Source organism: Empidonax traillii, unplaced genomic scaffold (assembly GCF_003031625.1).
Source record: "Empidonax traillii isolate 1590-97213 ecotype Southwest subspecies unplaced genomic scaffold, ASM303162v1 scaffold118:size1038473, whole genome shotgun sequence".
Lineage (NCBI taxonomy): Eukaryota > Metazoa > Chordata > Aves > Passeriformes > Tyrannidae > Empidonax > Empidonax traillii.
The window spans coordinates 456,346-483,991 of NW_020955311.1; the positions used below are offsets into that span (position 1 = coordinate 456,346).

Here is a 27,646-nt window from a genome sequence, read left to right on the forward strand (position 1 = left end):
CTGTAAAACTGTAATCTACTCAGGCCTTTCACTGGTGAAATGATAATATTAATATCTTCATGCACATGAAGAGCAAAATGATTTCTCTCACAACTTCTGCAGTACATGTGATTTTGCTATGGTGAGCTGTGACCTCTTCGTGCTCCTGGATGTGTTCTGGCTGTTACTCTACACACCTTCTACCTTCAGGAAAAGCTTCAGGGGTAACAGAGCTCAGGAGGAGGAAAGCAGTAGTATTTCTGCTGCAACTGGCTCCATCATTTTCAAAACATGACAGATGTAATGGTATCCCGCTCTTTCCACATCATTAGAGCCCAGAGGAACATATCTGAAACCAGCCAAGCAGCAAAACCTACCAGGAGAGCTCAGCCTGCTACACTCAGCACTTTGTTCGCAGCTGGGAAAGCCATTGAAGGCACATGCAGGTTCAAGATGCCTCTTGCTGCTCTTATTTGCTCCAAATGGCACCACATTGTGTTAAGTAGTGGCATTTCAATACCTCCATTTCATATTATAGTTGATAAAGCCAAAACCCCCACTTTTTCCACTGAACTGCACCATGGACAAGACTTCTGGGACTGCCACAGCCCGTGTTTTCATTCAATAACATCCACTGCTTTTGTGGTCTAAGGTGTAGGAATGGGAAGCACCAAGACAGACCCGGCTCATGGAACATAGTTGGCATGAGAAAATAAAATTATTCCTTTTTCTCCTTAAAATTCACTTTTAAGAGAGATAGTCTAACCTGGCTTTGCTAAAATTTAACCATACATCAAGAAACAAGGTGATATCAGTCTTCTCCCTGTGTTAAAGGCAGTGCTCCAGTTACAAATGACATCCTCTCAGTGGGAGAATTCCTTTTCATTGCTGTCCCAGCGGCTGCTTGGGTTGAGCAAACAGACACATCAGTTGTCAGTGTAAGGCCAAGAGCAGTGACAAGATGTGTGTGCTCTTGGGAAGTATGAAGATAGAAGTTTACAACCTTAGCAGCATCATTTAAAAGTAGAAATTGGGTGGGTTTTTTTTTTTAAACTCTAGCGACGGAAACAAAAATCACCCAGTGGTATTTCCAGTATCTATTTCTAATATCTACTGAATATGATCAAGATAAAATTTTGCCTTGCAATTCACTGCTACACAGACAATCTGAAAAGGGGAATTATAGCTAAGAATTTACATGGCTTTATGTCTTAAACACGATACAAACATGCACTGAGGATTTCCAATCCTCATGGCAATTGGAGCTAACATGGCCTTTTCCCTGGAGTTCTGCAGTGCTTGGAGCAGCAGGGCAGACTGCAAGAAGCCCACACTCTTGGGTTTTGGTTTCATAAGTTGTGGTTTTGCCTCTGGAACTTCCAACCAGACACATTTTCCACATGCAATTAAATAATGGTGAGTGAGTTGCAGTACGTGACGTTTAATTTTCAATGGCTGGGGAAAGTAACACAGGAGCTGCAGGCAAGATCATTAATCTCCTCCAGATCCTGTGAGCTGCCAAGGATAGCAACTCATTCCTCACTGTGCTAATGCTGCTCTTCCATCATTTCTGTGTATGCTGTACCAGGCAGAGCCATGCCAGTAAATGTACACATTTATATGCATTCACCCACAGATTATTACGTTGTTCACAGGGAATATGTGGATGAGCAGAGAATATAAAACAATATCAAGTATGATGTATATGTCTGTGGGAAGATCACATTATAAAATGGCATGGGGGTAAGTGCCCAACAAAAGTCACAGCTGGAATTTATTCTTAAAGACACATTTATGAAACTCCAGTGTACTAAAGCATATGTGAGTCCTGGGAAAGAGGCAGTTTCTTCCCAGACCTCTTGCCCAGGGTCATAAGAGCAACACTTCCTGAACTTCTGAGTGAACGTATGCAGGTGTCTTTAATTCACATACAAAGAGGGAAAATTTTCATGCTTGGAGCAAAATAAAAATGCCCACATGTAATTCTTACGCAGATGAAAGGTTGTTTTAGCATATTCCCTCCCACACAATCCGTCCCAGTGCTCCTTGGCAAAGTCAGGCTACCCCTCTGCACAAACAAGTCCAAGCTCAATTTTAAAATCCTCTTTTGATGCCCACACAAAGGTATCCTTTCCACCAGTCCGTGCTCAAAGTGCTCCATCCACACTTCACCGTTCCTCTCCCAGCAGCCCCAAGCCTCTGAACCATTTTCACTCCCTCCTGGCAGTCTGGGTAAGCACACTGCCCACCTCAACTTTATCCTGAACCAACCTAAAGCACTTTAGTAAGTTGTGGAAGAAGCAGCTCTAATCAGGGTGCTCCAAAGCCCAGGAGGAACAGCTCAAGTCTTCAGCAGACACCCCTAAAATCAGCATTCAATGACACTGGATTCATATTTTTTACATTACTAAGGAGAATTCTTGAACTCTTCCAAGATGAACATTCAAGAAAAAGGTTTATTCCACTTCAAAGAGAACTGAGCAAGTTCAGCAATTTTAAAACAGGCTAAATATGTAAATATGTCAAGTAACAGACTAAAGTACAACAAATGTTTTGATGAGAACTGTTCTTACCGTATGAAAACCAGCTTGACCTTTGATGGGGCAGTTTTAATGATTGCAGAAGCATTCTGGTGACTTCTTCCATACAATATCTGATTGTTTATCTGTTAAAAGAAAACGGTTTTCACGTAAGTGGAGAAGTACACCTTGTTTTAATTTATACTACCAAGATTTCCAAGTTTACTGTGGGAAAAGGAGATAAGGCTCAAGGAAAGCGTGGTCTGCAAAATCTAGACCTATACAAAACAGGAAGCAATGCAGAGCTAATTTACAGTTATTAGTAAGCCACAAATGAGAGAAATCCTTTTTTTTTTTTTTTCACAGATCCCTAGAATGGATTTTAAGGATTGTTCCTAGATTTTTAGAAAACAAGTTGATCTGAGAAGAATCAGATAGGTGACAACAGCACAGATGCTTAGACAGACACTCCTATACTTTACCTGCAGGCTACTGGACATTTAGGAAAACTGGCTATTAAGATTGTGCTGACTCCTCAGCACTGCTGAAGGAAACAGAGTTGACAGTCATGGAGATGAAGGACAGTTTAAGGACATGCCACATCGCTTTCACTGTGATGGATCTAACACTTAAAGCACAGCAACAGAAGCTACTTTGGACACTTCTGCTGTGTGCAAGCCACTGCTGCTGTTTTCAGAGGGAAACAGCCTGGCTATGGACATGAGCCAGGTGCGCCCAGGTTGGCAAGAGGGCCAGTGACACCTGGCTTGTGTCATTTTGTGGCCATAGGACCAGGGCAGTGCCCATTCCCCTGTGCTGGGCACTGTGAGACCACACCTCAAACCCTGGGGACAGTTCTGGGGTCCCCAATCCCAGAAGGACATTGAGAGGCTGGAGTGTGTCCAGGGGGGACCTTCCCACTCTCTGCAACTCCCTGAGAGGAAGGTGGAGCCAGGTGGGGGTCAGCTCTGCTCCCAGGGAACAAGGACAGGATGAGAGGAAATGGCCACAGGCTGTGCCAGGGGAGGTGTAGGTTGGATATTAGGGAAAATTTCTTCATGGAAAGGGTTGTACAGCCTTGGCACAGCTGTCCAGGGCAGTGGTGGAGTCTCCATCCCTGGAGGGATTTAAAAGCCGTGTGGATGTGGCACTTGGGGACATGGGTTAGTGGTGGCCTTGGCTGTGCTGGGGGAATGGTTGGACTCCATGATCTTAAAGGACTTTTCCAACCTAAACAATTCTATGATTCAATACTGCAGTTTTTTCCTCCCACTCTTAAATTACAACATAATATTTACATTCACATTTGATATATCAATGCTGTTTAAAACAATAATGATAACGGAGCCCAGGAACAATTTACTAGTGATTATAGAAGGAATTTTTGTTACTGCAAATGTTTGTGTTGGATTCTGGGTTTGTGATCTTAGAAGATTTTTTCATTCAAACAAGAAGTAACTGGCCAAATCTTCCAGCCTTGTGTCATGTTATGGGCTAGTTGGTCATGTTGGGAACTTCACAATACTTCCATCTTATTTTCAGTGGGTCAAAACAAGATGCAAGTTCATCAGTTAAATAAGGACAATGCCAAGAGAAGAATAAAATCTCTAACACTTGATTAGTCATTGAGATTGAAGTACAAAGCACCTACCTATAAAGTCATTTACTGTGTAAAGAGGGACCCAAGAAAGGTCCACAAAGGCCTGAGCTGGCATGAAATTATCAGCACTGAGGAAATAACATCATGCCAACATTTCTAAGGATTAAATATGGTTTTGTCTGCAACTGCCATGGTGGCAAAAACAGGGTGAGAAGCAACATCCTAGGCCAGACTTTGCTCATCAAAGATAAACTTAAAAATCCAGTGGCAAAAATAAATGCTCAGCTGCATTCTGGCTTCAAGCTCAACTTGAAACTTTCAGTGAGTTTGTTAACTTAATTTCTCTAAGCTCAAGAATAATTTATTCACTGGGAATAGTGTATGCTTTACAAACTGTTTGGATTTAGTTAAATTACCATCAATTCTTCTAAACAGCAGACTTCTTAGATTAAAATTTATAGTCTTTACTCTGGCTAAATTAATCCTATTCACTACATGTATCAAATAGTCCAAAATTTAATTAGCTGTGAGCTGGGTCTGTAAGTTATAATTATTTAATTACACCAAAATGAAAGCATAATCAAAGTAATATATCTCCACAAGGCTATGGGCTGTCCCACATAGTTATTACAGCCAGTATTAATTTTTTTTTTTTTTAAAAGGGTCACTTTCTTTTGCAAAATAAATTCATGCTGTAGATACCACAGTGATGAGCAAAGCACAAAAGCCTACTTAAATAAAACAAAAAAGAGAACATCTAGGATTGCAGAAGAAACATCATTTTAAATCTTTCAATTTTAATAAAGTAACACGTCAGATTAAGCAAATAGCACTTTGGGAGTCAAAACCTATAAATCTGTGCTTTACTTTTTTCATTAGAAATTAGTAAAGAAAAACAAAGCCTCGATAAGCAAAATAAATAAACGGATCTAAATCAACCTCAACTCTTCTTTAAATGTCTCTTGCCATAACCCCTTGGAAAGTCAGCAGAGCACAGAGAAAGACAAAATCATGCTACAGGTATGAGGTCAGGTCAGCACACAAGTTCAATCTTTAACATAATCACACATTGCTTTATGGCAGATTTAATCACATATCCCAAATGTACTGTTGCCTTCACCTACAAAAGTTTGGGTTTACAGTTTCATGCACTCAGGTAGCAGAAAGTACAGACTCACGGAAATCTGAGCTCTTAAATTCAGAGGAAAAAATTTAAAGGATTGTTTGCTTCTCAAACTTTAATTTGCAGAAGAGAAACATTAGATATGGATAAAAAAAAAAAAAAACCAAAACCCCACAGTGTTTTCACTACATGGCAGTAATGGAAATCCATAAAATTAGTATCATCTGATTTTTATGAAAATGAAGTTAAATGATACCCCAAAGCTAGTAAAATACTGGCATAGCTTTCTGTAATAATTATTTCTTTGTACTCGTGCAGGAGGTTCCTTCTAACCACAGGAATTGTAGCATTTTGAGATACAACCAAACTCTCTGAAAGAATGGGAAAAGTTTCCAAAACTTTTTTATCAGTCAAATTTTATATACTGAAACCCCATAAAATAACCAAGCTCCCAAATAATAAAGCATGAGGAAAACACCGGAGAGAAAAATAATTAGAATGTGAATTTCCCTTTCCTCACCAAATTTCTTGCTGGGCACACGTTCAAACATGTGCATCATCTAAAGTGATCAACAGACCGTAAACTCCATAAGGAGAGAAAACATCCTGCTCTGAGCTGGCAGCTGGTCCCTGTGGCTTCCCACCTGCAGAGTGTGGAGAGAGAGACAGGACGTCGGAAAACCTGTGCCCTCCTCCACAACAGCTTTTCCACCACAGTCTTACCTATTTGTAGCTTCAGAATCACCACTTAAAACTAACCTTAACTGTATACAAAGTATTTGTAGCCTCCTTTGAAAAAACTAAAAGGACATTGGCACAGGTTGCCCAGAGAAGCTGTGGATGTCTCATCCCTGGAAGTGTCCAAGGCCAGGTTGGAGGGGGCTTGGAGCAACCTGGGATAGTGGAAGGTGTCCCTGCCCAGGGCAGGGGATAGGTAGAACTGGATGAGCTTTAAGGTCCCTTCCAATCCAAACCATTCTATGATTCTATTCTATGATTCTATAGGGATCCCACAACAAGTAAACTGAGAATAAAACACATTTTATGAAACAGAAGTGGCATTGTGAATTTGGCTGGGTAAGTCATTTACTTGGGCAATATACTGCTGTATCTATTATATTATACAGTATAACTTCAATTTATCCAAGCATCTTAAAATAGCAATAAAAATGCATTTAGCACAAAATGTCTCTGGCTTTGAGCTATGACAAAAATGACATAAAAAAAACACAAACTAATAATTGCCTCTCAGGCAACAGTCCAGAATGGACAACAGGCAAATTTTGCGGCAACTCCTGACTCTGAAGACTAGCTTTGACTCTTACAAGAAGTGCTGTGGCCTCATCGAACAAAACAAAGAATCACAGAATGGGTTGTGTTGGAAGAGACCTTATAGATGATCTTGTTCCAACACCCCCTTCCATGAGCAGGGAAACTTCCACATGTAAACAAGCAGTTTCCTTCCCCCTCCTGCCTCATCTTCATCAAGGATGGGGAGATGGCAGCATATCCCAACATCAGTAATTTAGTATAACTGGGCTCTCGACAGCTTGGTTTATTAATAGAGCACAGTTGACTCTCTTATGGAGAGACGATAATAATAATAATAATGATAATAGTAGGGTGGATTCTGCAGTGTGAATAAAACCTCCCAACAGGACGGAGCCATGCAGAGCTCAGGAGCAGCAGGGCTCAAATCACAGGGACAGCTCCAGGTGAACACACTGCGGGCCATGCTGGGCACAGTCACAAGCAGGACTGAGCCCAGACTAATAAGACCCGAAGCAGTGCAGACACCTGCACTAAAACAGCAAGAGTGCAAGGCAGGGACACCACAGATGGTTCCTCTGCTTGGAAAAAGAACCGAAAAGCAGAACTTGTGCCCTGTAAAAAATACGTTCTTCTGCACAGAGACCAAATCCTGACCTAAGTAGTTTTCTTCCACGTATGACAGCAGGATGAAAGGACCTTCTCCCTTAAAAAACTGTTTTCTCCAGCCACATACCATCCAAAATACATCATAGAAGACAAAGATGATTAAAAAATAATGATTACATACAATTTTTTTACGTGACCTGCATTTCCCTCAATGTACAGGCTGTGGAAACAAGCCAGGATCATGCCCCCAGAAGATTACTGCTGTTTGCCCAAGCTGAAAGTGAGATGATATTTCATTAATTCAGTGAAAAAAGATTTTATGAATAAGGTGCTGAGGCACATCCTTCAGTTGAATCCAATCAAACTCCAGTTCAAAAGAAAAGTGAACAGGTAATATCTATCCATCTCTAACTCCACCCCATTAACCTTAACTCCATCAAAACCCACGGGGAGTAGTCTGCACATAGTAGCAATGGAGCAAGACTAACCAACAGGATTCGCTGGGGCACTCAGGAACAGTGCAGAGATGCCAGAGGCTTCCCAAGATATGAAATCCCTCTCTTGTTGATCCGTTCCAGCACTGAAAACTGATGTTTAATCAAAGATGCAGATGCAAATATACTTAAAACATGCAGTTAGATGAGAATCAAACATGAGTTCTGTCATTTGCTCACTTCTGAGCACCTGAGTTTGCAATTCATGCTCTTCTAACATACTTTGTTGTAAAAGACACTGCAAGTAAAGCCAGTTGACCACATTGACCTCTGCATCCCTGGCAAGGAAGCAGCATGAAATAATACTGCAGATATTGAAAGTCACCTGGATATAGTCCTGGACAACTGGTTTAATGTGGCCCTGCTTGAACAAGGGGGCTGGACCAGATGACCTCAGGAATTGTTCTCCTGCCCACCGGTGACACACCTTTATTTGATTGCAAAGGTAAACAAGAGAGGTAGTTACTAAAGTCTCTTTGAAATTTTTATTTGGAGTTTGGCATTTTTGAGATGGAGAACTTCACTTTTCTTCCAGTGAAGACAAAAAAAAATCATTTTATCTCCAGCTTAACAGGGAGAAGAATTAGAACATCACCACCACTTTGGAAAATGCTCCTTATAACATGGTGCATCCATGCAAATTCCAAGCCTTGAGGTATATGTGATTAATCACAGATGGTGCATCTTTCAAGTACTGCTGGCACTACTTAACATTAGATCGTCTCCTCTACCAGGAACTACCAGTTCAACACAGTTCGCACAGAGAAAAACAGTACCGGGAGTCCTTTCAACTGGTATACACCCCAAACTCAACAAGTTACCTTTTTTTCACTAAAATTCAGTGTCAGGGATAGAAAAACATAAATTTTAAGGAGAAAGTAATTTTCCTACCCTACTCCATTATGGTGTAGCCCTTCATACCATTTCTCACACTTAAAATGAAAATGACAAATTTCAGATGGGGGTGTTTTTATATCAAAACATCTTTCTTGTATTATGTGTATTGAAAAACCCTAACTGCAGAACTGTTAGACAATGACAAATGCTTAGCCAATTCTGAGTACTCCCAAGGTATCCCCAGGCAGTCAAACCGCTCTTTCTCAAGTCAAGAAAAGTGAAAAAATAGGTGGTTTTCTCATTGCACAGAGAGCTGCTGAAAGATCAAAGCATCACCACCCATGGAGAACTGCAGGTCAGCATATCCCTGCTCTTCAGTGAGAGCTTCTCTCTCAGGGGAAGATCCCCAGGGATGGATGATTTTTTTAAACCACTGAAGCAATCATGACATGGGGAATCGCTGCAGGTACCACAGCAAAGTGTCATTTTGCAACAGCCAAAAAATCAGATGAAGTGAAGGAAAGCTGCACTTTCAGTCTGAAGGTGAAGGAAGGAGATTGAAGGAAAAGTGAAGACAAAATACTCCAGTTGCTAATGAGCTCTTTTGCCTTGTGGGTGAACTTCTGCCAGACACAACTAAAGAAAATAGGTATTTTAAACAGATTATAACATGAAATTTATTTTCAGAATAGGGAATATCCCTGTCATCTGTAAAAACACATATGGTAAGTTTGAGGGGGTTTTGTTTTTTTTTAATGTAAGGTGTGAATTTCCCTGTAAAACCACATATGCACTACAAGGATGGATTTACTGTCCCCTTCCTGCCTTTCAACAGTCCCTCCCTAAGCAGAGCTTGTGAACATGCTGAGAGCACAGACTTCGCTGACAAGACATTAGTTTTCACAGGCCAATGATTTTTGTTTCACTGAAAACACATTTACCTGCCAAAGGCCAAGTTCTCAGTTGGCATAAATCAGCACAGCTCCTTCCCTCAGCCACCTAATTCCACTTGCAGGCTTTATTTAAGGTTCAAATGATGGCTCCACATATGCTTCTCCCTCTCTGCTCATGAGCCTTGCTTAGGAGCTAAAGGAAACACTTACTTCTAGGAGCTCATCCCCAATGTGCATCCTTCCGTCTCGTCCCGCGGGTCCATCTGGATTGATCCCAACTACAAAGATGCTCATCCGGGAGCGGTCCTTGTTGCCAGCGAGGCTGAGTCCCAGCCCATTTTTGTCTTTCTCAAGCTCAATAATGTGCAACTCTCCTGGGAGATCTGCATATCTTTGCCTGATTTTTTCTAGGAAGGTCAAACATAAAATGCGTTAGAACATGAAATAACTTGCACACAGATGTTCAAGAACACATACAAATATGCTAGAAATTTACGACTTCTCAGCAAACAGCATTTTTAACAAAGGTCTTTTCAGCACACACTCTACTTGCTTGCTGTGTGTGTATCATTCACACAGCAAAATGCAGCATCAGCTGCAAATATTCACATTAAACCCACACTATTTTAATTATTTGTACAACAGCCTGGTTCTAAACCAAAAATTTTCTGTAAGGAGCATAAACAAGGAAATTCCAGAGGCACCTTTACTGTACAAACCCCATCAAATTCAGGAAACTCTCATAAAGTTCGAGCTGGTTAATTAACCACTGTGGGAAACTGAATCACTTAATGATTCCAACATTACTGCAGACTCACATCTCAAGGTAAAACCTTCTCCTTCTTTCTGGTGACTCAGGACTCTGCTCACCATGCTCTGCTTAACACAAGGTGCTGCTGCGCGGGCGATTACGCAGAGCAGATGTCAGTGACAATGTAGATGAGTGATTACGCTTTTAAATGCAGCCTCACTTGATATTAAGGTGGTTATTTGTCTTTCATCTAAATTTCAACCATCCCTGTGACAGAGTTCAATGTATTAACAAAGTTATTTGGAGCACACTGCACGGCTGTGGATGCTGACAGTTTAATCTGAATGTCTTTTTACCAACATCTATCACTGTTGCTGGTGAGTGTGATTTTTTTTCTGCCTGCTTTTCCTTTACAGATTTTAAAGCCAGTTTAAAACACCACCTGCACCCAATGCTTCAGATGGGCCACACATTTAAAAAAGCAAGTCAAAGGATATCACTGTGGCTGGATGTCACCTTTAGTACAGAGCCCAAGGTGAAAGAAACTGCTGCATTATGCATTAAAAGGAGAAATAAGGGATATTCTATGTTCAACCATATCCCTGAGTCAGCAGCAGGAGCTAGATCAATATTAGCTACTACCATCCTCCTGGGGAAGCATATTTTAATAGTACGATTTAACTACTGTAGTGAATGTTTCCATGACAACAAGAAAGAGGGAAAAGAGCTGGGGAAGGTGAGAGGGAGGCAACTAAAAGTGAATAAAAACTGCTGAAAAGAAAGATGATGCAGTAGAGACGTTCCTTCCACATCCCCTGTGCTGTCAGGGTGATTTAGCCAAACTTGGGTCATTCCCAGAAGCTCTCCTCTCCAGTAGTCCTTTTGAGTAATTGTTCCAGCTGCAGCAGCCCTTGGGCCTTGGCAGAGACCACTGGGACAAAGGGAGCAGCCTCCCATCTGCAACCCCAGGTGCACCCAAGAGCATTACCTGCACTCAGAGCAACACACACAAGAACCAGCTCTCCTGTCGCTGTGGTTTTGGGCTGGCATTTTCTACCACTCAAAATCCCTCGTGCCTGAGCCTAAAAGCTGAGGGGTGTATATTATGGATGAGATGTTATCCCTGCAAAGCTGTTAAAGCCCTCCAGAGGTCTGCACAAAATCAGAATATCTTAAAAAAATGGATAACTCATTTTTTTACTATCAATAATATGCCAAAAAATTCATATAACTGTATTAAATGGTAATCCATGTAGCTGCAGAATTCTTTAATATATTTCTTAACTAATGGGGTCAAAATATAATTAGAGGTGTGATATGCTACTTGAATTTGGAAGCTTTCTTCTTCATATGCAGGATATGTCCTGAAACAAAAACCAGCAAGAGGAAAGGTCTTGAAAATGGTGCTTCTGAACTACAGGAGATGCAGGCATATTTATTTATGGTTTATTCACATCACCAAGGTTTAATGTACTTTGCCCATGAAGCAAGTCCAGACCTGAAGAGCACTAAGACATTTGCTGCCCACCACAATTAGACAAGTAACTCGTTACAGCTGCAGCATATCCCAGAACAGGTGATGGGTAGAAAAGGGTTTTCTTATTGATTGCATTTTTGTCGATGAAGCAAAGAATCAGTGCTGGAGGGATGCTGTTGACTGATCATTGTGCTGCACAATTCCTTCCACTGCTCGTTGTACACGGGGAACACATCTCACTTTCACTTGCCAGGAGCAAGGAACATGTCTAAAGCATATTCTTAACAACTCATAGTCAGATGCACAGAAAAGAGCTGAAGAAGCAAGGAACACATACACTTAAATGTAGTACATATGAAGCTGCACACCCTCAGAGACTGCTTCAAAACTCATTTCTTGCTTGTCAGTAAAACTGCTTGAAATTCCCCAGCAGGAGCAGCCCTGTGACATTGCAAGCACACATTGCTCCAGCCTCTGTCTGCAGACATAGTGCCTCTGAGGCTGCCAGTAAGTCTGTAATTCTGCAGTGTTTCCTCCTCAAAATGAGTTTTCTCATATGGGAAAATGTTAGCATTGATTCCTGTTCTGAGCTGGGCTGAAACTAAAAGTAAGTTTAAGTCCTCCAAAAATTAGTAGTTAGGGCATTTGCCTAGGACGAGACAGAGTCCCACTGAAGTTTCTGGCCTGCCTGCATTGGGCCAGGACTGGAAAGCTGGTGAGCTGATTCCCAGCTCACTGCTCCAGCTGTGTCATAATCCACCCCTGTGGGAACAGATCCCTTGGGTAAAGAAAAATTTATCTGGGTAAAAAAGAGAAATCAACTCCAGGGGTCATCAAATTGCTTCTATTTATTATTAAGAGGCTGGGTTGTTACGGCTTGGGTTTTTTAGGGTCTTCCCTGCTGCCTTATTTGTTTGAAAAAAATCTTACTCACACAGAAGGAATCATAGCATCACAGAATCAGATGGGTTGGAAAAGACCTCTGAGACCTTGATCCAACACCACTGTGGTTACTAGACCATGGCACTAAGTGCCACATCCAGTCTCATCTTAAAAACCTCCAGGGACGGAGAATCCACCATTTTCCAGGGCAGCCCATTCCAATGCCTGATTACCCTCTTTGTAAAGAATTTCTTCCTAATATCCAACCTAAACCTCCCCTGACAGAGCTTAAGACTGTGTGGACTAGGCCCTTCATTCCAAATTATCACATTCATTTCCAAAGCAACTATTTGAAATAGCTGAGGTGACTAAATGGTAAAATAGTGGAAGGTCACGGAGAAACCACGAAGATGCTCCATGCTGAGCACTATTTCCAGCCTGGTAGGAGGGCACTGATTTCCAGCACTCCTGGAAAAGAGACACGTTCGTGTGGACATGCTTCTGCACGTAGGGACAAGCACAGACACACCTGCTTTTTAAATCAAGCCTCCCTCGGCACATGCTGCGTCCTCCCTGGCCAATAGAAGGTTCTGGCTCTTCCCAATCCCACCTCCTGCAATTAAACCCTTGGAAGGGCTGTCCTCACCAGCCTCGCTCTGTAAATGATAACTCCGCTATTCCCAGTGGTGTTGCTTCACTCATCCGATCTGCACACAAAATATCCTTTGGGCATCCAGCTGACTTCCTACAACATTGTCATGGTAGTCTCAGTCTGCCTCTTAATAAGAACCTCATAAGATTATTTTAAACAAGTATTTACTGCTTAAAAAAATGTGCATCTAAGGCATCTTCTTTCTAATGCCTTTTTCAGCTGTTTTTTCTCCCTTCCAGCTGGTATCACTTTTCAGTTGCCTGCCTAGCATTGGGGAGCCAGTTAGCATCTGCTTTTGCAAAGAATTCCATTATCTGCCTTCATTACCAGATACTTTACACAAGGCAATTGTAATTCTGTTGTTGCTGCATTACACATGGGACACTGCGATTCCTGATTCTTGTTTTGGCACCACATTCGGTGACAATATGCCTATCACAACTTCTACAAACATATCTCACCAAGGATATTTAACTAGCTAATATTGCATCCAGGTTCTTTTAAAAATATTACACAGCTGTAACGTGAACTAAAAGCACAAGTAAACACTTTAGTGATCACTCCTGCAATAATATCTCCCAGTTATATTAGCAGACAATTACATTTCAAAGAGAAACCCTAGAAATGGAAGACAACTGCTCTCAAACAATATACTATTATGTTGCCGCATATGTTTCCCTGCCTCAGCCACTATTCCTATTATATTAAACAGAGAGATAAAAGAAATAAATGGGGACAATATGGTCAGGATATTGGAGTTTGCATGATCTAGTATTGCAACAAACACACAATTTATCTGCACAGCAAAACCAGACACCACTTCTCAGGAAGGCAAAAGGCTCTTTAAATTACAGAGAGATATAAAGCATTTGCAAAGGGCTGAGAAGCCTGTTTCCCAAACCTGCTGAAATATCCAGTTAAATGAGCTGAAAGGGAAGAGGTGTTGCTTTGGAAAATGGTGTCTCTGTGTGATGCAAATGAGAGTCCATCCAGAAAGGTAAAAGGAGGATTGAAAAATCTCTGGATGACTCAGCTAGGTGATTTGGTTTAGTACCAAATGCTCAGTATTAAAACTGTCAAGGCAAAATACAGAGAAAAGAAAGGGGGAAAAAAAACCACTACAGAGAGAGACAGAGCTGGTATTTGTATATAGAAGGTGATACTGACGATTTTACATCCCTCTTGTGTCATGTCAGATAACTATTAGCAACATATGCTGGCTTTTGGAGACTTTACAATGATCTCATTTATCAGCCTGTGTTCGTTCTAATGTGTTTAGCTCCCATTTTTTATTACATAGCACATAACATGGTTACAGTCCTGGCCTTTTCCGAGACTTCCCTGCTCAGACAGCAGTGCTGCAGCATCACAACCACTGTTCTTCACTTAGTAATGGCAGACATCAGAATGCAGGCAGCATCCACTACACAGAGCCAACCTTGCATATCAAGCAACTAATTCCCTTCCTGATTTCACTATAAACATTAAAAAAAAAAAAATGTAGGAAGTCCCTTGAAAGCTAACCCTGGAGCTGTGAGGGCAGCACGTCTAATTTACTGATTACAATTTACAAGAACCTAAATAAGCATATTGAAGGGACCATAATTGAACAAATGGGGTTTAGAATTCTCCCACTACTAATAATATAATAAGCTTATTGTTTTAATCTTCCCACTAGCCCTCTGTTCAGCTCCAAGAAGGCAGACAGTTCTTCAAACCTTATCTCAAAAGCAGTGCACTGGTCTCTTTTCAAAGCTTTAAACTGAAAAATAGATAGAATTTCTGTAATGCTTTCTTAAATTTCACAAAATCATTCCAATTGTTCTCTTGGTGACCAGCAAGCATGAGAAAAATAGGGCAGCTGTATTAAAAACCGGCAAATCTAAATGGAAGAGCCAGAGATCATGGTCTACCCAGTCCCCCCCTCCCCACCTCAGGTGTTGAGAGGAGAGGACAGAATCTGTCATATCTTTGCAAGTGCTGTTATCTCCAAATCTGGGGACAGGGAGCATCCCTGCAGTGGGATGGGGCAGCTACGGATTTCCCTTCTAATCCAGAAACACAGCACCCCCTACAATCTCCCTCTGACAGCCACACCATTTTGCTCTGTGTACGCCACGCACTTACCAAAACTAAAGAGATCTGCAGAGGAAAATAAACCCTAGCATATCCTTTGGCATACTTAAATTAATGTTCCCTTTTAAAAACAGACCTCCATGGCTCCTTCTTTCAAAAAATACTGTCAGTCAAATACTCTAACATTAATTCCATGAGGGAAAGAGCAGGTGCCACATGGAAAAACCTTCTCCAGATGAACAGCTGAGGTGTGGGCTTATGCACCCTCACAAACAAAACTCATCCAACCTCAAATGGAAAAACAAGCAGGCATTAAATTCTTCAGGGACAATATCCTTACCCTAACTTGAAGACTCCCTCTTTTCTTCTTGTTTTGGGCTATTATTTGGCATCTCCGAGTGTCCTCTCTCCTCACTGCTCCCTCCAGCTCAGGCTCCCATTCCATTTTGCTACTCTCACGCCATGCAAACACTTGCAGCAGCTTCTCAGCTCACACAAGAAAACTTTCCTTCTCTTCCAATGCTCTCCTTAAATCCCACTTGTCCCTCACATCACTTTCTACAGCGGAAGGTAAAAATTTCTGGCGGTACTTGTGCGCTAATCCAGGAAGAAGGGTATAATGAGAGTCTCCACAATCCATTTCAAGTGCCATTTCAGTTTGTTCCTGTGAGCAGGTGGCATTTAGAAACAGTTATCATTAATTATTTCTTCCTATAATCAAGGAACCATCAAAGACAACAGCACAAAGTGGCTGAAAACCAGGGGAACTGCAGTCCATAAAATCAGGGAATATCTCCAATGCTTGCATCCACCTAACACCAACATTTTGAACTAGTGGACTTCTTGCCAACCATTTTTTCCACATTCAGGCCCATATTTCCTTATGCAGCTTCATTCTAAAGCTGCAGTTTTATGACACAACATTTGAGTCCCCTGATGAACACACACTGCATGTTTTTCTTTTTTAATTAGATGAGGTGGCTACGATGAGTCTATTCATACCAATGTTTATCTGAGATCTTTTAAAAGGAGATTTAGTGAAAGTGTGGTAAGTAGAGCATCCTGATGTTAATAATTTCTGATTATAAGAGAATCTGCCCTCCCCTCACACAATACTTCCACTCATTTGCCTTTCAAATGACGCATTAACCCCCATGGAAGCACTTGGGTTTCCTCAGAAGTGACCTCCTCTGGGTGCTGTGATCTTGCAATCAGTGTAGCTGAGCTCAAGAGTCAGCTGATGATCCCACAGTCTTACAGGCTTTAGAGGAAAGGACTGGCAAACTGGTTGTTTCCTCTAGATAGGAGACACACTGCTGGAGCATCAGACTGCCACTAGTTGATTAAATATAATCAAATAGCAACAAAGACGTTTTTTCTTATGATAAAATCCTCTACAAGTATACAAATAGTTATGTGTAAAAATGTATCACATGATGATTATGTCTGAGATGGACAAAAGGCTCAACTCAAGGGATTTTGAAGCAATTAAAATTTTAAAATGTGGGATAGGCTCAAAAGCTGCCGCAGACCCCATTTTTAAGAGAAAAATCCCATAAAAATACTCAACCGTAAATTATTGCAGTATATTTGTGGTACCATGCAGTTTAAGTCATTTAAGGCCAACACATTGCAGTCTCCAGAGCTTCCCTTTCTGTGTGGTGGTGATGGCACAGAGCAGCCTGGAGATAAGGTTCAGTTATCACAGTTATCCCCTGAGAGCAGTCTTGCTCCTACTCTGCTGAGATTTGCCTAACACAGCTCTCTGGGAAGCTTGGATGTGTGAACAGTATAAGAACACTAAAAAAAACTGCTTTCCATCTGCAAAGTCCCAAGGAAATTTCAGCTATCACCTGGCATCAACATGCCCACCAAGCATCAGGGATCCGTAAGGATGCACGACAGACACACACATCACATTCCCAGATGCTGTGACAGATGATGTTTCAACAAACCCTTTTACAAAGCAGTTCTGGAAAATATCTCATAATTGGGATAGAAATTTCTCTTCTAACCTACTCTTTCTGGTAGAGTCACAGAAACATAAAATACCCTGAGCTGGGATGGACTCACAAGGATCATCAAAATCCAACTCCTGGTAGAACCAGGTTTTCTTGTTTGCTTCTGATCACATTGCTCTGCTGGGATCCATAATCCATTCCCTACATTTGGATTTGAAAGCTGCTTGTTCATTTTATGGAAGAGCAAGAGTGTCTGAATATGGGGAATTCAAATCCACTGCTTTTCCGCTTGGTCTCAACACAAACAGATGAGTAGTGTGAACATTTAAATTCTTCCTCCCCTGACAGTAATATGGCGTAACTTGATCTGAGTGTTTCATCTTTAAATAACGATGTTCCCACAAAGAAACTGGCGCAGCCATTATCTTGGAATCTTTCTGCAGGGAGTCTAATTAAAGAGAACTGTGTCAGACTATTGTCAGAAACTGAGAGTTTGTTACCTAATGAAGACTTTTAGGGGCCAAGTGGTAAGTAACTGTAAGAGGCAGCACATACAACACCTCTCAGAAATTGAGGTGATGAGACATTTCTTGCTTAGTGATTCATTCAACTCAATTTAAGAACCTGCAATGAATCTGAACCTCCTCCACCTAGAGGGGAACTAAAGAAAATGGGAAGACTTCCGGATTTAATAATAAGACTTTCTGACCAGCAAACACAACCTGTATTGATGAAGCCAAAGATCAACAGAAAATTCTTAATGGAAGGTCTCCAGGAGAACTGCCACCAGTTGGATGTGTCATCTGGGACTTTAGAGCTCAGGAAAATGCCTAGAGTTATGCTGGCAAATATACTGCAAGTCTTAACAGTGAGAAGTCCCATGAAACACTGATCAAGATCAGCTACTTCAGTCGTGATTTAATCCAGTGGTGATCTTAACTATAAATTTTAATCCTCTTTAATACTTTAAGGTTTTAGTTATTTTGCTAAAGATGGATTTCAACTAGTTGGTTACTACAAAAATACATTTATTTGCACTAAATATTGTACTATGTATGTTCCTTCTTTAGACCAACTATGGAGATACACGTATTATAAGTAGATATATAAGATATAGAAGTATTTAAGGAAATATAACATTGACGATACATCTGTCACCTGTCTGATATTCTGAACAACCTTCCTTCTATACTATATATTTTCCCTAACAATGTATACTGTTTGTATTTGGACAGAAATGAGAATGTAATTAAAACATACGCAACAGCTTTGTAATACAAATATTGCACACAAACATGCCAATTATGATTAATACACGAAAAATGTTTTTTATCAAAATGTTTTCCTTTAAAACTGGAATATTTAGCAGAAGCATTGTTTTTCTCAGGGTAGGTAATGGAGGTTCTGTGGTGATCAAACCCATTTTTAAGGGGTCTAATTTCCACTTTGTCAAGGGTTTCCTTTTGTCTGTCTTTGGGCCTTCACACACACCTCATTAACAACGAACGCTGTGCAGTGACCTCGGAGGAGGTTCTGCCATCACACCATGGCCACAAACACTTCCACAATTTTCCAACTGACAACTCTCAACTTCACACTCCGAGTTTTTATTCACAGACCAGCAAAGAAAAATATCCTTTTTCAGCTCCTAACAAGTTGCTCAAGTTTGATAAGCTATTTTCATTCCCACTGAATGAGTTGTAGAGAGAATAGGGCTTTGTTTCAGGCTGCTGAGGAAAAAGTCAAAAGCTGGGTTTTTACTACAGTCAGTGCTGGGTCCAGATTTTTCTCAATTCTCTGGGTGCACACATACTTTAAATGAAAAAAACTATTCAGAAAAATTATGCTAATAGGTTAGAGTATGCTCAGAACTTTATATAGATTACCTTTTAAAACTTAAAATGCATGTTAAAAGCAGAAAGTGTCTGATTTAAATGAACTGCAAATCCAATTAAAATTTAAAAGCAGCTTAATATTAAAAAAGATGCATATCCAGATTTTAAAGGACATAAGGTGACAGTGAGTTCACTTATAGAAGAGACCTAACCAGCCTCATAAAGTCTTTAATACTGTTTATCTCCTCATTTTTTATAAATTTAGACAGCTATCAATATTTTGTTAGTTATATATCTGGTTTGTCTTCCATCAAACACTTACAGCTCCTCAAACACTTACACACTATCTGATGACTTCTGAATTTGGAGCTATCAAACTGTACTTGAGTCATCAGGCTTTGTTTGTTTAAGTATAAACCTGAGTTCCCTGAAGTCATGGTTTGCCTTTGATGGCTGAGGTGAAATGAAAAATGAGAGTGAAAAACAACTGGCACCTGGTAAAATAAGAATGAAAGATGACAGCACCTGGCACTGCTGCAAATTTCTGTGCCTCAGAACAAAACAAATACACACCTCCAATTACACTTTGAAGACTCCTGTGTTAATAAAAATCTAATAATAACTGTTCTGATATATTTTCCTACATCTTCAGCTATGATGTGTATATCCCATTTATGGTGTCTGATGTGTTAATCACACTATTAAATGTAGAACAGGCACCGGTTCATGATACAGCCACCGTGGGCAACTGTTGGCTTTAAGGCCAAGAGAGATCTACAGCTAATAAGACAGAAACCTACTCCTACATCTCCAAATGAGGTTTCTGATACCTAACTTGGCTCTCCCATGATTAAGGTTTAGCCCATGAGAAGTCCCATGAGAAGTGGAGCTGAAGGACAGGGTCTGGTGCCAGATTCCTGCAGGTCACCAAAACCCCAGAAAACCATTCCTCCTCTATGCTGGAGCTGTTTCCAGCAGAATATTTGAGAGGATGACAATGTGAACACTTTGCATGTGGCTAAACAACTAAAATACAAATTTCCAGGCTGAAAACACACTGTCTGATGAATGCTGTTATTGCAAAACAGAAGGGCAACCAAATAAAGAATTAAATGTCTCTTCTTAAAATGAGAAAGCAAGAGTTTTAGGAAGAATTTTAAACTGTCCTATGCAGTGCTAATAAAAACACAGACTTTTTTTCTAGCACAGAAAATATCAGACAGCAACTCCTGCACTTACACAGGTAGCTGCCATTTTCCTTTTCCATCAGGTGAGGTGGGGGGACCTGGACAGATGAATCGATAACAATTCCTTCCCACACAAAATCTCATTGGTTTTTATCACTGAAATCATAAACCAATTGCATACTCAACCTAAATAAGCCACACATCTTATTTAATCAGCTGCCTTGAGAGTCTACTGAAGGAGTTAATCAGGTTTGTGCTGCACTTATGACATCATAACACTTGACAGATTTGATTAAATAAAACAATATTTTGTATTAGAAGTTCTATTCTGATTATTTTTAATCTCTGCAAAGGACAGAGCCTGGCAGACCTGCTTTTTCTTCTACAAAGAAGATTCACAAAATAAAAGTACCAGGGTCAGACACCTTTGCTTCAAATAAGAGGTGCTAAGCAAGGCATTCGTTTCTCTGGAGAAAAAAAATTATATCATAAACAAGTGAACAAAGTATTTGAACAGTTTTTTTTTTTTTTTTTTATTTTTTATTTTTAGTACCAAAATATGTTATTAGGCAACAAATAGTTTCTCTTTAATGTACTTAATGAAATAAAGATATTAATGCATTAAGCTTTGAGCATTTTTTTAAATGAACTCAATTATAATCAGGAAATTGATGATGTATGTGAACAGAGACTTACAATATGTCAAGCACACTCTTTTCCCTTCTGGCAAAAGAAATCCATCTCCAAGGATTTACCCAAGAGGAAGAGCTAAATGGATAAACTTCACTATATTAAATAGACTCAGTTTTTCCACTGTGACTGGAGGAGCAAATCAACTAAGAGAAAGTTAAAAAATAAAGACTTGGGGGAAAAATAAGAGTGGGCTATGGCCATTTTTCTGTAATTCTTCTGAGTTGATATTCAATAGATTTTTTTTTTCTCTTAAAGAATTCAGCCTTCAAATGGGACGATTCAGATGCATCCATGACTTACTTTCAGGAATAAACACTGTCTTTTGGGTAAGTTGGAACTCCATGGATGCTGCTTTTAATTCTATATTTTTTTAAATTTGCATGGCCATCTAACCTCTGGAAACTGTGGTGTGGTGCTCCAGAAGGCTCAAGATGCTTTGTGTCTCTTACGACAGATGGCCAAGCAAGACACTCAACAGATGGCAACCAACCAGAAGAGATGCCAGGTCTTCCCAACTGCAGTCCTGGGGTTATGCTCTGGTGTTTACTAATTATATTTTAATCTCTTAATATAAATTAAGTTTAGTTCTAATACGGTAAATAAGTTTATTCTGTTTTTCTATAGGAACAAAGCATATGCAACCATCCCCTGTGCAACCCAAGCTGCTGCCCCCGAATCTTTGAGCGTGCTGGCCAATTGGAAGCAAATCTGATGGTGGACTAGGGGTCTCAAAGGAACTATAAAAGGTTCATGAAAATAGGCAGGAGAGAAACCTGATAAATGCCCTGACTGGGGGAAAGGCTTCAGTGTGAGATCACACTTTATTAAAGCGTCAAAGAATTCACATGAGAGAAAGGCCCCAGAACCGCTCCAGCCACAGGAAAAGCTTAAATCGGAGCTCACACCTTCCTCAACACCAAAGTCAGGCAAATGGGAGACACAAATCTGTAGGAATCCAACTTCATTAGCTGTAGCACTCACAGAACTACTCATTAAAATCTTCACAAGTCTGCACTCAAGCCCTGGCGGGAGGTACCCAACCGGTACCTCTGTCCTCCCTCAAAACGGCTCTTCTGAGTCCAGAAATCAGCCAAAAAGGCAGAGGAGTTGTTCTGCCAACACACAGCTGTCAAGGGACAGGCAGGAGGGGCTGGAGCAGATGTACCAACTGGCTGCTATACAGCCCCATCCAGGGATGCCGGAAGGGTTATCCCGTTGGATTGCTCCGATGCCAAGAGTCATCCACCAGCAGCTGCTGCTGGTGCTGCTCACTCTGCCCTTCCGAGCACTGTCCCTGACACATGTCACTGTGCCAGTCCTGCCCCTTTACATCACCACAATATGCCTCCTGCACACACAAAAGAATGACCGCAGCACTCTGCCCCTGAAAGCCTTCGCTGAACCCCCCATCCCTCACAGAAGCCCTTTCCACCTCTTTCTTGGCCCTCGCTCATTAGCTGCCCGTGCTCATCCTCGCATACAGCTCTGCTTGCTCCCTCATCCATCACATCCCTGTCTCATCTCATTTTCCCCCCTTCCACTCCTCTCCCAGCCCTTCAGTGATACCTCACTATGTACCAAACTGGCAGGCTGGTCACTCAGTGGCTTTCTGCCCTTGAAAAACAGTATTTAAAGAATCACATCTTTTATATTTTAGAAATCACATCATCTATAATTCTAACAAGGCAATCTTGAACCGAACTCTGTTAAATGCTGTTAAATTACAGCATTGTCTATTTAAATCCATTAATGATGCACAACAAAGCGATACTGTATTAATCCTTAAATAACCTGTTATATCCCTTAGAAGAATAACAGGTGACAAAATGGAGGAAATTACACCCAAACCTTATGGGTTTAAAAGAAGATTTTTTTGCCAAACACTTGGAAAAAATAATAGTTTCTGGTTCAGAACACAGTTTGCATTAAGGTTTACAATTCAGTGCAGAAAAATGTCCAGATTTGAAGGTCCAAGTTGCAGGTGAGCCTGGCACAGGGGGCAGGAGGGTTCAGCACCCAAGGAATCTCATCCCCTCCTTCCATGGGCATCCACCACCTGTTCTGCTGCAGCTGAGTGGCCCCAGTGACAATGTTACAACACAGTCACAACTCTGCCAGACAAATTTAAGGACCATTTCACACTGCAGTAGTATAGGATATACTTTGGTGTTGTTTCAAGGTACAGCAAATGCTGTTGTTTGCTGTTTACATTCAGAGCACCTGGAGGGATGGAAACTCAGTAGCACAACATCTTTAAAAACCATTTGGAAGGTGCAATACCTCTCTGCTCTCACAAGCACTGCATTAAGAGCCATAACTGTATATGCACACACAAGCAAATTTCTTGTGCCTTCGTACCCTCTGGCATTTCCATCCAAATTCCTCCCAATTTAGGGATGTGGTTCAGCTCTTAAGTAACAGCACATTGCAAGTATGGGAACTTATGTAAAATATCTCATAATATTCCCAGGACCACCATACCATGGAAACGATGACTTCCCACTACAGAGTGGGAAGTCTGTACCCCTGTAGAGGTACAGATACTACAGGATACTAGAAAAGTTTAACATTTATAGGTTAAAAAATGCTACTTAAGCTTCATTTCTGAAATGGCAGAAAAAACATATCAATATTTATAAACCTGTAATAGCTAATGCACTTGGTTTTCAGTTAAGAGCTACAAAAACCCCTCTGAAACTACCTGAAATATTGAAAATAAAAAACCAAAACCAAACCAAAAATCTCAACTGCTAAAAGCACTTGGTATGTACAGAACAATCACAAAACGGTATGACAAGGTTTACCACTTCTGACTTAGAGCAATGTACATAACTCCCCCCTAGCTCTGTCCCCTGGTAGTAGTACACTCACCACCTGAGCAGGAATTCCCAAATTTGGCTTGCTCAGCTACTGCTGTTGGATGGCAGTGGCTCCTGGCTCAGTGCTAGCCTGGCTGCACTCAGACATGAGGAAGAGTGGGGTCCTCCTCCATGCTTAAGCTTTGTCCTTCCTGCAGACCATGATCCCAAACAGCCCTCTCAACTGTCCTGTTCCCCTGTTGTATGCTCTAACTCATGAAACCCATTACTCCATTTTGTTCCCCTTCTCCCATTTGTTCTCAAAACAACCTCAGAATATGACGCCAAAATCAACTCTGCTCTTGGATCTGGAATTCCAGAATGGTTGGATTGAACAGGACTTTTAAAGCTCATCTCGTTCCAAACCCCTTCCACTAAACCAGGTTGCTCCAAGCCCTGTCCCACCTGGCCTTGAACACTTCCAGGGATGAGAAGTCCACAACCTCTCTGGACAACCTCAGTGCTGTAACATTTCCTCTAATAACTTTTTGAAGAAGCGGAGACAGAGAAGCACAAGCCACAATCTCCAAGCACTGATGAAGCAAACACACATGCATGTCATTATACTGATTATAAAAGGCTCATTATTACTTTTGGGATAGCAGAAAGAACCACCTGCCCTTTAGCCAGTTGTCACATCTCTACTTATATCAATGCGGCAAAGTACTTCGAATTTGCTAATAAAATAGAGATGTTCATCTGATGCAGATAGCTGTTTTTTACACATAAATATATATGCATATCTGTATATAATATTCCTTCCTAATGTTATTAGTTTTCAAGTAGTTTTCGATACACACATGGCCACTACAAGGCATAAAGCAAATTTTTACTAGCCTGTCACAGTGTACTGCAGGCAGCACCTACAGATAAATACTCTGAATTGCTCTTTGAAAGCCACCTATCATGATAAAGAGCAATTACACACCTGCTCAAATTGATGACTGGCCCCTAAGCCACTACAGTGAATAAGGGAGAATCAAGTCTTCAGACTGAGCAGCAAAAGATAACTTCAACTTCCTCAAACAGTTCAAGAACTGTTTCTGGACAGCTGCCTCAATTGCTGCAATACTGTGGAAAACTAGGTAATATCTGTAAAGAATAAAATTATTGTCATTTAACATTTTTATATTTCCCTTCTGTAGAGCCTTACTTCCCTACATACTGGGATCAGCTTCTGCTTAAACCAAGCAGACCATTTTGGAACAGAGCTATTATGCAAATAATCTGCTCTGTATGCTAACTAGAAGCAATGCTGTGCTAGTCTGGGCAAGACATGAGGCACTGTAGAGTTTTCTTTTCAATTCTTTTTCTCTGTGCAGTGGAGCAACATCATTTATGATGGTAATGACGAAAGATATCTTCTTATCTGAAAATAAGATTATTAGTCAGGAATATAAACACATAACCACCTTTTACGAGCTGGTGTTTCATTTATTTATTTCAGTATTTACATCCTTTTAACATATTTTTAGTTGCAAGTCACTGCAGTGATATTAAGTGTACTTCAATATAAAGACCTACTCGTATTATTCACTTAACGAGTTTGTACCTGTGTATACAGATTTATACCACAGGCATTATCTTCTATCTGCAAGTTACATGAAATTACTTATCTGCAACACCTGAGTAAGATCAAAGATCCCAAACAACATCAGCCACCTGCACTGTGCCTCAGACAATAATAATGTAATAACCTTATAACATCAAATCAGTGTATTTCATGCCGAGCATTTCTGTGCTATTCTCTGGATACCTGGCTTGTGCTGGAAGAAAAGATCATACCTAAGAACAAATGCAATCTAAGGCAATATTTAAAGATTAGATTATCTTTCATTGCAAATAGCTCATTTGTTTACTATCACAATGCTTTATTCTTGCTTTGCCTCCTTCTACCATGAAAATGCTGAATATTCAGTTTAGATTCCCAGCAGCTTTTTATTTTAGTCTAAAAACATTTACCTAACACATTCTTAACCAGCAAAGTGAAGAAAATTCAGCCATCTGTCTCTGCATTACAATAACAGTTATGGAAGAGTAGATTATTCTATATAGCAGGAAATTTAATGCTGGGAATTCTTATACTTTAAGCACTGCGTGCTCATGTCAGTTTTGTATATAAGAATGTTCAGCATTAACATACACAGAAACAATGATTTAAAAGCAAACACAAGACAAAATATTTTAAAGACATTAAATGCATCCAATATTCCAATCATGCTGTATGTTCACGCTTCAAACTGAGGGGAAAAAAAAAAAAAAAAAGGATCTCTACTGTTATTTTCTTTCTCCAGCACTTCACTAGTTCTAAATTATCACTAAAAATACTTAAAAATTACTTGCTGGGAACAAACACAAAATAGAGATACATGCGAATCCTTACCTGGGAAACCCCCTTGTACCATTGCTGTACCAGCATGTGCTTCAGGATATCTGCATTCCTGACAAACATTCAATGCTGTAAGCAGCTCAAATCCTCATCACACACAGACTCAGGGCTTGTCTTTCTTCTGACGACCTTGGGCCTATTTTCCTGAGATTTTTCTCTCCTTAAGGGCAAACCGTCTGTCTGTTTCTATTATGAGATGCCATCAATTATATTAATTTCAGGCTGCCCACGAGCTCACAGTTACATCTGCCAGCGGATGGGAGCTGCCTATGGAAGTATGCAGGGAGCAGCAGATCCCTGGTTTCCCACATCTGACCCACGGATGCTCTCAGCTGCTGCTTGTGCTCTGGCTCACTCTGCCAGCATCCAAATGACATCTCCATCCCCAAACACGAGTCACCTCCAATGTGTGTTTATATCCCTGGGAACTGCAGGTACCTTCCTGCTTAACGACCCACTGCATAGCAAAGGAGCAGTTAATAATGTTATTTATCCAAGCATCCTTTTCGTGCAAGCTGCAGGGGTTAAAAATTAATTTCTCTTAGTCAAATGGCTTCATTAAATCCGTTATTTCCCAGTGCTGCAAATCGTGCAGTTTCCCCACACTGATTTGTGTTCGTGGCATAGGGTTTGCTTGTTTTGTTTTTGTTTAATGTCAGAAAACAAAACCAATCTGTCATTATAAGCATAAAAAGGCTCAAACTTCATCATAAGTTGTATTTTGCTAAAACTCTAAACAAGCAGTATTTGTTTCACTGCAATGAATGCTGAACTGAAACACTGAAAAGACTCAAAATCCTTCATTTAGTAATTAAAAAAAGCAAAGATAAAATCTCTCTCTACATTTATAAACACACTTAGTTATTTTGGGAAGTCCTTACTAATTCTCTCATCCAAATGTTACATTTAAAACAACTCAAAATACTCAGTTATTTCGTTAATACCATTAATTTGTTCATTTTTAAAGTTCATTGTCCTTCCTTTAGAATATGTCTCACAGCACACACACAGCCATCTGTTCAGTGCATTATGTCAAGCACACAGTAAAAACCACAAGAAGTCCCAGCTGCAATTTTACTATTACTTCATCAAAAATGTAATTTCCTCTTGCAATACTTCATCAGATGATAACTGTGCATGTGATTCACAAATAGAGTAAAGAAAGCAGCCCAATAACAAAACCCCAAACTAACCCACAACCTCAAACTACAATGACACCAACTCCCTCATCCATCCTCATGTGGCACAGCAGTTTGTGGGTCTGCCCAGCATGTTATGGATATGATTTTAGGGCTGGTTACAAAACCTACGTATTCAAGCTAATTATGGGTCAGAACAAGAATAGGAAAAGAAGATTAGCAGTACAGAGTCACATTAAATAGAGATTAACACAGAGCTGAAAAATGAAAGTGTCGGCTCTATTTGCCTAATCCTGGCTCTTGCATGGTCTTTGGAAATCCACCCTATTAGATACACTTGTAACTATATTTAAGAAAATTAAATACTACAATTACTACTTTTTCAATATTTTATTTTCATAAAGCTTGAAGCCTTTTCTTCTA

At 40.4% G+C, this 27,646-nt stretch overlaps 1 protein-coding gene across 7 annotated transcripts in view; it reads right to left on the reverse strand.

Annotated features, from left to right (window-relative positions):
- Nucleotides 1-27,646, reverse strand: part of PATJ (PATJ, crumbs cell polarity complex component) — a 145,460-nt gene that overhangs the window by 48,728 nt on the left and 69,086 nt on the right. For all 7 annotated transcript variants that reach the window (XM_027883092.1, XM_027883096.1, XM_027883091.1 and 4 more), the window contains exons 28-29: nt 9,534-9,730; nt 2,553-2,644 (exon numbers count right to left, since the gene is read on the reverse strand). In XM_027883092.1, the coding sequence (XP_027738893.1) occupies nt 2,553-2,644; nt 9,534-9,730 (289 nt within the window). The remainder of the gene's footprint in view (nt 1-2,552; nt 2,645-9,533; nt 9,731-27,646) is intronic.